A 12,187-nucleotide genomic window follows, 5' to 3' on the forward strand; every position below is an offset into this window, starting at 1 on the left:
CATGCAGGGATGGTTTAATATACGGAAAACCATCAACGTGATCCATTATATAAACAAACTGAAAGAACAGAACCACATGATCATTTCATTAGATGCTGAGAAAGCATTTGACAAAATTCAACACCCCTTCATGATAAAAGTCCTGGAAAGAATAGGAATTCAAGGCCCATACCTAAACATAGTAAAAGCCATATACAGCAAACCAGTTGCTAACATTAAACTAAATGGAGAGAAACTTGAAGCAATCCCACTAAAATCAGGGACTAGACAAGGCTGCCCACTCTCTCCCTACTTATTCAATATAGTTCTTGAAGTTCTAGCCAGAGCAATCAGACAACAAAAGGAGATCAAGGGGATACAGATCGGAAAAGAAGAGGTCAAAATATCACTATTTGCAGATGACATGATAGTATATTTAAGTGATCCCAAAAGTTCCACCAGAGAACTACTAAAGCTGATAAACAACTTCAGCAAAGTGGCTGGGTATAAAATTAACTCAAATAAATCAGTTGCCTTCCTCTATACAAAAGAGAAACAAGCCGAGAAAGAAATTAGGGAAACGACACCCTTCATAATAGACCCAAATAATATAAAGTACCTCGGTGTGACTTTAACCAAGCAAGTAAAAGATCTGTACAATAAGAACTTCAAGACACTGAGGAAAGAAATTGAAGAAGACCTCAGAAGATGGAAAGATCTCCCATGCTCATGGATTGGCAGGATTAATATAGTAAAAATGGCCATTTTACCAAAAGCAATCTACAGATTCAATGCAATCCCCATCAAAATACCAATCCAATTCTTCAAAGAGTTAGACAGAACAATTTGCAAATTCATCTGGAATAACAAAAAACCCAAGATAGCTAAAGCTATCCTCAACAATAAAAGGACTTCAGGGGGAATCACTATCCCTGAACTCAAGCAGTATTACAGAGCAATAGTGATAAAAACTGCATGGTATTGGTACAGAGACAGACAGATAGACCAATGGAATAGAATTGAAGACCCAGAAATGAACCCACACACCTATGGTCACTTGATTTTTGACAAAGGAGCCAAAACCATCCAATGGAAAAAAGATAGCATTTTCAGCAAATGGTGCTGGTTCAACTGGAGGGCAACATGTAGAAGAATGCAGATCGATCCATCCTTATCACCCTGTACAAAGCTTAAGTCCAAGTGGATCAAGGACCTCCACATCAAACCAGACACACTCAAACTAATAGAAGAAAAACTAGGGAAACATCTGGAACACATGGGCACTGGAAAAAATTTCCTGAACAAAACACCAATGGCTTATGCTCTAAGATCAAGAATCGACAAATGGGATCTCATAAAACTGCAAAGCTTCTGTAAGGCAAAGGACACTGTGGTTAGGACAAAACGGCAACCAACAGATTGGGAAAAGATCTTTACCAATCCTACAACAGATAGAGGCCTTATATCCAAAATATAGAAAGAACTCAAGAAGTTAGACCGCAGGGAAACAAATAACCCTATTAAAAAATGGGGTTCAGAGCTAAACAAAGAATTCACAGCTGAGGAATGCCGAATGGCTGAGAAACACCTAAAGAAATGTTCAACATCTTTAGTCATAAGGGAAATGCAAATCAAAACAACCCTGAGATTTCACCTCACACCAGTGCGATTGGCTAAGATCAAAAACTCAGGTGACAACAGATGCTGGCGAGGATGTGGAGAAAGAGGAACACTCCTCCATTGTTGGTGGGATTGCAGACTGGTAAAACCATTCTGGAAATCAGTCTGGAGGTTCCTCAGAAAATTGGACATTGAACTGCCTGAGGATCCAGCTATACCTCTCTTGGGCATATAACCAAAAGATGCCTCAACATATAAAAGAGACACGTGCTCCACTATGTTCATCGCAGCCTTATTTATAATAGCCAGAAAATGGAAAGAACCCAGATGCCCTTCAACAGAGGAATGGATACAGAAAATGTGGTACATCTACACAATGGAATATTACTCAGCTATCAAAAACAACGAGTTTATGAAATTCGTAGGCAAATGGTTGGAACTGGAAAATATCATCCTGAGTGAGCTAACCCAATCACAGAAAGACATACATGGTATGCACTCATTGATAAGTGGCTATTAGCCCAAATGCTTGAATTACCCTAGATCCCTAGAACAAACGAAACTCAAGACGGATGATCAAAATGTGAATGCTTCACTCCTTCTTTAAATGAGGAAAAAGAATACCCTTGGCAGGGAAGGGAGAGGCAAAGATTAAAACAGAGACTTAAGGAACACCCATTCAGAGCCTGCCCCACATGTGGCCCATACATATACAGCCACCCAATTAGACAAGATGGATGAAGCAAAGAAGTGCAGACCGACAGGAGCCGGATGTAGATCGCTCCTGAGAGACACAGCCAGAATACAGCAAATACAGAGGCGAATGCCAGCAGCAAACCACTGAACTGAGAATAGGTCCCCTATTGAAGGAATCAGAGAAAGAACTGGAAGAGCTTGAAGGGGCTCGAGACCCCAAAAGTACAACAATGCCAAGCAACCAGAGCTTCCAGGGACTAAGCCACTACCTAAAGACTATACATGGACTGACCCTGGACTCTGACCCCATAGGTAGCAATGAATATCCTAGTAAGAGCACCAGTGGAAGGGGAAGCCCTGGGTCCTGCTAAGACTGAACCCCCAGTGAACTAGACTATGGGGGGAGGGCGGCAATGGGGGGAGGGTTGGGAGGGGAACACCCATAAGGAAGGGGAGGGGGGAGGGGTATGTTTGCCCGGAAACCGGGAAAGGGAATAACACTCGAAATGTATATAAGAAATACTCAAGTTAATAAAAAAAAAAAAAAGAAAGTGGATAACATCTTCCTCATCTCAGAAAAGCTAAGATCTCACCATCTACATGTATGTATGTATCAGACTTCTCTTCTGGGAATTAATTATTACTGTTATAAGCTTATAATCATCTGAATTTCTAAGGAAAGTATAGGAAAGCTCCAGAGTTCTGGTTTTGTTTTATTTTGTTTTCTGTTTCTGTTTCTGTTTTTGTTTTTCCTTCAAGACATGTTAAATGTAGGGAGGCCGTTGGGAACATTTAAAGAGCACATTTCTCTGAATGAGTTCTTACACATCTAACTCAGGGTTGCTATTTGTGACCAGACCTCGTGAGTCCTTCAGCTCTGACTATGGCCCCTACGTCTGCACGAAGTATGTTTAGTAAATGCCTGTTCAAGAGGACCAAATGTTACTATTTTGACCCCTCCTGTCCTGCTCACTACCCCTTCTCTCAAACTCCAGCACAAAGGTTTTTAACCTGCACTGCGGAGGTGAGGTGGCCCACTGTGGGGCTGTGCATGTGGGACTGGTCAGCAGAACCCTCTCCCCCCTCATCCCATGCAGCAAGGGATGTTAGCAACATCTTTCCAACCAGATGCCACCAGCACCACCTCCAGCTGTGATGAGCTAAGGACCTGACATTGTTCCATGTTTTCTGAAAAAAAAAATTTCTTTACTTCTCCCCATCCCTTCTGAGCACACTATTCCAGGCAGGCCAGAGATTACAATCCATTCTCAATCTCATTAATGACACCCTAGCCCTCCTGGGGAGCGGGACTGCAGAGAGTGTCAACACCCAAGCTGTCCTCTGGGTTTCCATGCTTGTCCTTCCATCTCGGGAAACCTTGACAGTCCTCTTTACAGGTGTGTGAGCAGTTCATTGAGAATGGATTGTTTCTGGGATGCTAATAAAATGGGAGTCACTTGACCCTCCTGTCTTGTCTTTGCTTTGGGGTAGATGTCAAATGGAGACTGGTTGAAAAACTGATAACTCATAGTGCCCAGACCTTTATTTACAGTTTGGCAGCCAAACTTCTTTCTGTGCCTTTGACAAGCCTGGAAAATCATTTGAAGGGCAGCTCTGCTCTGTCTCTGTCACTATTGCCCCCATCAAGGGACAAGGCCATGCTTATTTAAGGCTCTATTTGGAATACAGAGTCAAGTACCTAAGAGTCACTCTTAATTTATTTTGCATTCTGTATACCGTAGCATGATTGAGCTCTGAAAGCCCAGTCTCCATTGTGATCTCAATCTCGCCAAAGAACTGTATGGGGGAAGATCATGGCGTATGAATTGGATGGGAGATGGAATATGGGCATCCATATAGAATAACAGCACACAGAAATATCAAATGTTCTGGTGTGGCCTCAGCACACAGCAGGCCTTGGCCTTGACCACACGGGCTTTAAGGCAGTGATAGTCTTAGGTTGGACCACTGGAGTGGGCTATTGGAGTGGCTGTGACTAATGTTCATCTCAACATTTGTCATACAGTTCATTGTAATCATGGTGGCATTATGAGGAGATAGTCTTCCAGATTCAGTACAGGCTGAGGAATTCCTGCCCAGTGTGGTGAACTCTGCTTAAAGCATTAGTGTGGCATCTAGCTTTCAATCTTAAATTCTGCATGTAAAACTTGCATGGGTAATATGATCAGATCTGACAGATATTTTTCCTTCCTTCCTTCCTCCCTTTCATTCTTTCTTTCTTTCTTTTTCTTGGCTCTATAGAACTTGTTAAGTGACTGAAGATTGACACCTCCCACCCTCAGCAATATATCCTGCAGATTCATGCTCTGTGCACTGACTTTGGGTTTTGGGTTTTTAAGAGGTGACTCATCATAGATGAATGGCTGTTAATGAAGAACAGTGCAACTGCACTGGGAATCTATTATTTTAGACATATAACTCATTTGAATAGAGGGGAAGCAAAATGGAAACCTCAAGAATTTTCTAAGGAAAGAAAGAATGTACCTAGAAGTCTTTTTTTGTTTTGTTTGTTTTGTTTGTTTTTTGTTTTTCAAAGCAAGGTTTCTTGGTGTAGCCCTGGCTATCCTGGAACTCAATATGTAGACAAAGCCAGCCTTGAACATCTGCCTCTGTCTCCCAAGTAAAAGGCATGGACCACCAAGCACAATTTTGGTTAAGTGTGTGTGTGTGTGTGTGTGTGTGTGTGTGTGTGTGTGTGTGTGTTCCTAAGAGGGTGCCCATGCCAAAGTGCTAGTGTGTAGGTCAGAGGACCTCTGGCACAGACCAGCCCTCTCCTTTCACCATGGTTCTCAGGCTGGAACTCCAGTTTTCCAGCTTGGTGGCAAGCACCTTTATTTGCACAACCATCTTACAGGCCTCAGGAGTAGCAGGCTTGAGAAAGGGAGCAGTGTCAGCCTGTTTTATGTCAAAAGAACATAACTTTGGAGATAATTTTAGCTCTGCTGTTTGCAAAGAGCCAATTCCAATGCACTGAGGAATCTAGGAAGACGAAAATCAACCGAAGGTAACATATAAGGTCTTAGCAACAAAATTGGCTCACAGAGAAGGGACATAGGTTTGGGTGTGCATAGGATAAAGTTGTAAAAGAAACATTTTAATCACAGTTGAATCAGAATTGGGGAATGGTGGAGTCAGGAGATCCCCAAAGCAGAGGAAGGTGATTCTTGTACACAGAGGGTATTAGGACCCAAAATACAACTGAGGAACATGCTATAAATCTTCAAGTGGTCTCATGAGATCACCTATAGCCTTTCCCCTGGGGATGCAACAGATTTTCAAGATAATTGAATGAAATCCACAGAGATGAGAGAATTAGCTTTGGGAGTAGCAGGACTAGATATCAGATGCACTACTCGGTGATAGACTGCAGTTGCTGACATTGCTTGGAGTCTGACTAAACATGCCCCACATTTCGTGGTCTTGGGTTTGTGTCAAAGGGAAAAGGAGACAAACTAAAGGGAATTCAGCAGAGCAGCACCAGCTCAGTCCACACCTAGCTCAGAAGTGATGGGGAAGATACCCTACTGAGGATTATCCAACTTAATGACAGGAAACCCGAAAAGTTCATGCTAAACTCACAGTCTTGAAGACTCTAAAGGCTTGGTTTTGTGTCTTTCCCTGGAGGAGACTACACAGCACAGATTGCGAAAGACTGTAGGTAGCCCAGGCTGGTCTTGAACTAGTTATTGTCCTGTCTCAGCCCTCTGAAGACTGTGATTACAGGCTTGTGCTACCATATCCAGGCAGAAAAACAAATATTTGCCTAGAAGTGTAGGTGCCCTGGGATACATGGTAAGACACTGTTACATGGTAAGAAAAAGTAAAGTAAAATAACAAATACTTGAGTTTCAAAGAATAGAGAAAAGAAAAGCAAAAAGATAAAAAAGAGTTTAAAGTAGCAGTGAAAATAAGAGAGCCACTTGAAGAAAACAGAAATTGAAATTCTAAAAAAATAAAATAAAATAACTTGGCCGAACTTTCCTAAAGGTAAGAAAAATGGCAGAAGCTATTTACTGATTCACTAGGACAAATTCCCTATTAGTAAGCTTCCTAACGTGAGAGAAGGCTTAGTTCTGGGGATGAACAATACCAAGTGGGCTCAAGTCATATAGGCCTCAGAAAGGATGGAGACCAGGCCACGGGAGCTGGGGAAACAGTCAAGACTAGGCTGTGGCTCAGTGATGGAGCCTGGCATGTGTGAGGCCAGAGGTCTGATCCTCTGCGATGCAAAGGAAATAAACATCCATACAGAGTAAATCCCACTGGGTTATCAACAGGATTCACAGAGGCTGTATTGAGTCCCACTGGGTTATCAATAGGATTCACAGAGGCTGTAGTGAGTCCCACTGGGTTATCAACAGGATTCACAGAGGCTGTAGTGAGACCCACTAGGTTATCAATAGGATTCACAGAGGCTGTAGTGAGTCCCACTAGGTTATCAATAGGATTCACAGAGGCTGTAGTGAGTCCCACTAGGTTATCAATAGGATTCACAGAGGCTGTAGTGAGTCCCACTGGGTTATCAACGGGATTCACAGAGGCTGTAGTGAGTCCCACTGGGTTATCAACGGGATTTACAGAGGCTGTAGTGAGTCCAACACGATGGACTGCTTTCTGCTACCAAGTCTTTGGTGAGGAAGTAAACGGCCAATGTTAAATCCCTGGAAATCTCCACACGTGATTCCAAACTATCAAAATCCAAACTATTAAAGTGAAGTCCTAAGAAAACATGAGTTTGGTTTCCTTCTTTTTAATTTTTTCCTCTGCTCGGCATCAGCAGGAAGATCACAACTCGGTGTCCTGTGAGAGTGCAGGAAAGTTTTCTGCTCTTATTAGCATTTCAGTTTTCCTCATGCATCCCGAAACCCACCTGTTCTTTTTCTTCAACAACTTCAAGGATTTATTAGGATATGCACAATTATCTACTATTCGTTCCATATTTACTGATTTAGGGGCTGGAGAGATCGCAGAGTGTTCTTGCAGACCACCTCATTTCTGCTCCTAGCACCCATGTTCAGGAGTTCATACCTGTTTGTAACTCCAGTTCCAGGGAAGACCAGAGGATCTAACAGCTCTGTTCTGTTAGCATCTGTACACAAGGACACATCACACACACATACACACACACACACACACACACACACACACACACACACACACACACACAAAATGAAACAAAACCAAATAAACAGCTTTAAAAGTCCTATCTCTGTCTTTGTTTTCATGGTGGAGAGAATTGAACCCATATGAACGGCTGAAGTAAGGGGCCAAACAGAAAAACTTTTCTTCTTTTAGTGTTCTGTATGTTCCACAAAGATACAGACAGAGTATCTACCATCTATCTACCTATCTCTATCTATCTATCTATCTATCTATCTATCTATCTATCTATCTATCTATCTATCTATCCTTTATCTCTCTTGACTCTATTCTTCTTCCTCCCTCTCTCTCTCTCTGTCTCTCACTTTGCCCCTAGGGAGATTATTGAGAGGAGAAAAACAAAAATCAGGCTCAGCACCACCATTCCCAGGGCTGTACACAGCTGAGCGGTTCTTCAGGGCCCCTTTCTCCAAAGGAGGGACCCTCTGAGCAGATGCACTTCCTGATGGTAATCAGAAGCCCCTCTCTGTGTGCTGTTTTCAGAGTTCGGTGGCTTAGGGGTAGTGATTCTGGTTAATGTGTCTGCTCTGATGGCCTACCTCTTCCTTAGGGTTAGGGGAGTCACTTCAAGCCCTAACCTTCAGAGAAAAGACTTAGGAAGCCTAAACTGAGTTTGGTAATCCCAGTTTTTACTGTCATCACCATCACCATCACCACCACCACCATCATCATCATCACACTGATATTTTTACTTCTGTATATTTATTATTCCTCAAGCCCAAGCCCACATGTGGAAGACCTTGAAGGTATGAGTAATTATCCTCCTCAAATCCACACCCACAGTAATGGCTGGTAGTGCTGAGTATCTAGCATGGGTCAGACTCAATGCACAAAGCTTTATGGGCATTGTTCCGTTCAGTCCTCACAACGCCACAGTGAGGTGTCTGCTGTGATGGCTCCCCCACCTCACAGATAAGAAATCAGGTTTTAATGAATAGAAGTGGGCTCTGCAAAACCATCCACAGCTGGATCTCAAACGTGAAGTGGATCCAGCCTGTTACCTGAATCCTGCCCTACAAACAACTCCTCCCCCCGACCTCCATTTTAGGGAAAGCAGAGAGGACCAATCTACTTCAGTTAGAGAATTATGGAGCTGTCAATCTCTTTTGAAAACTATCTAAATCTGATCTGGCCACTAACCTAGGTTGAAAGATAAATTTAAAATTGTTTTTCTCATACTTTTGATTTATATTTTTTAAATTTGTGTTAGTAATTGTAAAGCTATGAATTGCTTGCCTGAATTTTGAAAAGTCACTATGGCTACATCCATTAAAGGAGCACCCTAATTTGACACTGAACTTCCACTATTGCATGGGGAATCATTAAACTGTCATGTCGTAGGTAATAACAGTAGCCAGAATTCCTAACATATTCTCGCATAAAAATGATTCACTATAGCCCTACTGATATTATTTCACCTTAAAAATTACCCTAAATATTTCATTTGGATTTTCTACTTCATCACTGGAATTCACGTAAGACCTTTTAAATGATGACACTTTAAGACACTTCTAAAGCAGTGGGAGTAAACCGTAACTATCAATAATGAATTGAACCTAAGGTTATCAATTTCATAATAATTCTGAAAACTCCTTGGGAGAACTAGTAAGCATCTCAAATTCTCAAATATGCTATTTCTTAGAGGATAATAATAATAATAATAATAATAATAATAATAATAATAATAATATACTTCATGAGCACATAACTTTCCTAACCATATAGAAATAAAGACTTCAAATCTGAAGCCTGTTTGAGTTTGAAATCCCTATCAGAACGTATCTAGTACAGCCTGATAATTACTTAACCACACTTACAATGGGGCATCATAACAATTTTGCACTTGGAAGAAAACATCAAAGCAGACAAAGGAAGAGGGGAACAGTGTCTCTCTAGGGAGGCTTGCGGACGGATGTCTAGCTTTTACCTCTGAGATAGGTTTCTCATAGACGTCTTCTCCTATGGACTTCTCTTGAGCAAGGATGGCATCTCGGTGCAGGACCCGAAGCACTTTCTCAGGTTCTGCAGATCCATAGTGTGCCTCCAGAACCTCGGGCTTGGTTTTCTCTGTCCTCAGCATGTGGATGACATCTTCTCGAGCCTGTGGCCAAAAGTACAGCAAGGTCAGAGGGCTGACACTCCGGACTAAGTCAGCAGGGAGCTTACTGGATACACCCTTACTGCTTTGGGTCTACTGAAGAGTTGGGGGGGATTATATTTTTTAACCAACAGTAGATTGGCAAGCAGATTCTCTGCTTCGGTTGCTAGGAAGCAGGGGAGCAGAAAAAGAATTTGTGCTAATATTAACTACATAAAAATTGCTTTCGTTAGGTGGCCCTAATATGAGAGAGAGAGGCGAGGCAGGCTAGTCCTGGAAAACCTGTTTTAGGGTACATGAGATCAGAAACAATCAAAATCCCCTAGTTTTCTACTTATGCTCTCGATGCAGTATTCAAATGTATTTTAAAGGGAAACCCCACTCCCTCTATTCTATAACCATGTTCACTGTAGTTATAACTCCATTAATGCAATTAATGACTAGCCGTTCTTACTGATTTCATGCCTTCCTAAGTCATTTGCTTTGCCGGGAAACACATGGTTAGAACTCACACTGGGCTGGGCTGGGCTTTTGAACTAAATACTTCACATCAAATCCTATCTTTTTAACACCTAGACTGTCACCAGACAAGGCAGGTTGGTAGTCTTTTGGTGGTTTTGCTCAACATCTTATAGATGTTCTCAAGAAAACCACAGCTCTAGGTCTATGTGGCATTGTCTTGGGTCCCTGTCAGACAATGCTCGAACCTCTGGGGGCCTTTTCTATTGACACACTGTGATGCAGCTGACATTTGCTGTGTATATGTGTTCCTTCCTAAGCTTGGGGCTGCTTTACCATCAATCAGGGTAATAGGTGAACTTTATTACAACTGGTTGGACACAAATTTCAACCCATAACAGTAAAACAGTTTTCTCCTGCACCACTGTTAGCCGTGAGTTTAAAACTACAAACCTGGTCACTGAAGCATGGAGAACTAACTAGTGAAATGTAAGCACCGAATCCACAATCTGACCATTTCTTAAGGCTTCTCACTTTATTGCATTTTTTTCAGTCTCCAAGTTATTCTTGTCCAGATGGATAAGGATGAATCCACTAGTGGGCTAGCAGTGAATTAGAGTTTGCATATTACCAGGGTCACGGTTGCAAATACTCATTTCAAGATAAAATGTAAAATATTAATTTCTGAAGAACCTACTAATTAGAAATATTAGTGAGAATGTTAAAGTTGGAAAACAGGCTAATGAAAAAGCAGTTCATCACCATGGGGAATTGGGGAGACCCACACAAAGCTCAGCGCCAAGTCATGCTAGCCAGGGACCATATCTGAACATGAGACAGTCGCCTGGGGCTAGCAAGACAGCAAGCATGAGGACCCGCCTGTGACTTTTCAGAAGCCGTGAGAAACGGACACTGTGGCAAGTATCTGTAGTCCCACTGATGGAGAAGCAAACGGTAGTTTTTCTTAATGGAGATGTCCAGTGAACCAACCTCCATTATCACCGTTTGCCTTCTGCCTTCACACATGATTCCAAATTTGCCTTCCTTGTCCACAAGCCCCTACAGTCACAGTTTCTTCTTTCAAGATGACACTTTCATCTTTAGTCAATGCAAAAAACGTTGAGCCCAGATATGAGAGTGGCTAAAGGAAAATATCATCATCCTGTTGCTATTTTAACTGGCTCATGGAGGACAGGTGGCTAAACTGACTTGTTGGGCACTGACTGTGACCCAACTTCTGGTAATAATATATATATGCTTACGTGAATGAAATGAGTATAGGATCAAAATCTGTCAATGTACAGGAGGCGCCCTGTGCTACAGTGCTGCCATAGATACAGATTTACACTTTGTCCAAGGTTACTTGGCAGATAAGATAAACAGGCTAAAACACAGCCCAGCCGTGGCTCACTAGATAAAGGGCACCTCAACTAATGGCTGCATCTCCTAGACAAAACAGGCATTTTCTTCCCCCTCCCTCTCCTCTCTGCCTCCCCCTCCTAGTATGTGTGCATATGTGTACACATATGTGTGTGATCATGTGTGAGAGTGTGTTTGTGGAGACCAGGAGCTGATAACGTGTCTTCCTTAATCGTTCTCTGCCTTACATGTTCAGAGACAGGTTTCTCATTAAATTCCACCACACCAGTTTTAAAGTAAAACAGGAAAAGAAAGAAAACCACACTGTGCTTCTTCTCATAATAGACACACAAAGGCAAATAGAATAGAATTAGAATTTCTAAACTAGAATAAAATACTACCATAAAGGGAAGTTTTTTCCTAAACTAGAAAGTTCTGTGTTCTCTACCTAGAAGCTTGAGCAAGCTCCCTTCGTTCTTGCTATGCATGACTCTATGCACAGTGTTCCTGGGATCTAAACCCAACATAAAGCCAGCGTTGCGAAGATTGTGCTACACCCACTGGTCAGCATTGTCAGTCCTTTTGGATTATTCAAACACGGCCATACCCCTGAGGACAGAACAGTCACTGAACAGGCGGTCGGGGAGGTGCATCAGGAGCACAGGTTCCTGTCATGCTTGTTTTGCTACCGCCACGTTCCTATGTGACAGGAACCATGAGGGAGCTATCCACACACTACGTCCGCAAACCACATTCTGAAGAGGACATCCCTCACCATGGATAAAATTGTTCAGA

General features: G+C 42.2%; 1 protein-coding gene across 7 annotated transcripts in view; it reads right to left on the reverse strand.

Moving 5' to 3' along the window:
- Filip1 (filamin A interacting protein 1) overlaps positions 1-12,187 on the reverse strand; it is a 161,033-nt gene that overhangs the window by 48,078 nt on the left and 100,768 nt on the right. For all 7 annotated transcript variants that reach the window (XM_087560481.1, XM_087560482.1, XM_087560483.1 and 4 more), the window contains 1 exon segment: positions 9,404-9,577. In XM_087560481.1, the coding sequence (XP_087416607.1) occupies positions 9,404-9,577 (174 nt within the window).

This window comes from Rattus norvegicus, chromosome 8 (genome assembly GCF_021556685.1).
Source record: "Rattus norvegicus strain SHRSP/BbbUtx chromosome 8, alternate assembly SHRSP_T2T, whole genome shotgun sequence".
In the NCBI taxonomy this organism is placed as follows: domain Eukaryota; kingdom Metazoa; phylum Chordata; class Mammalia; order Rodentia; family Muridae; genus Rattus; species Rattus norvegicus.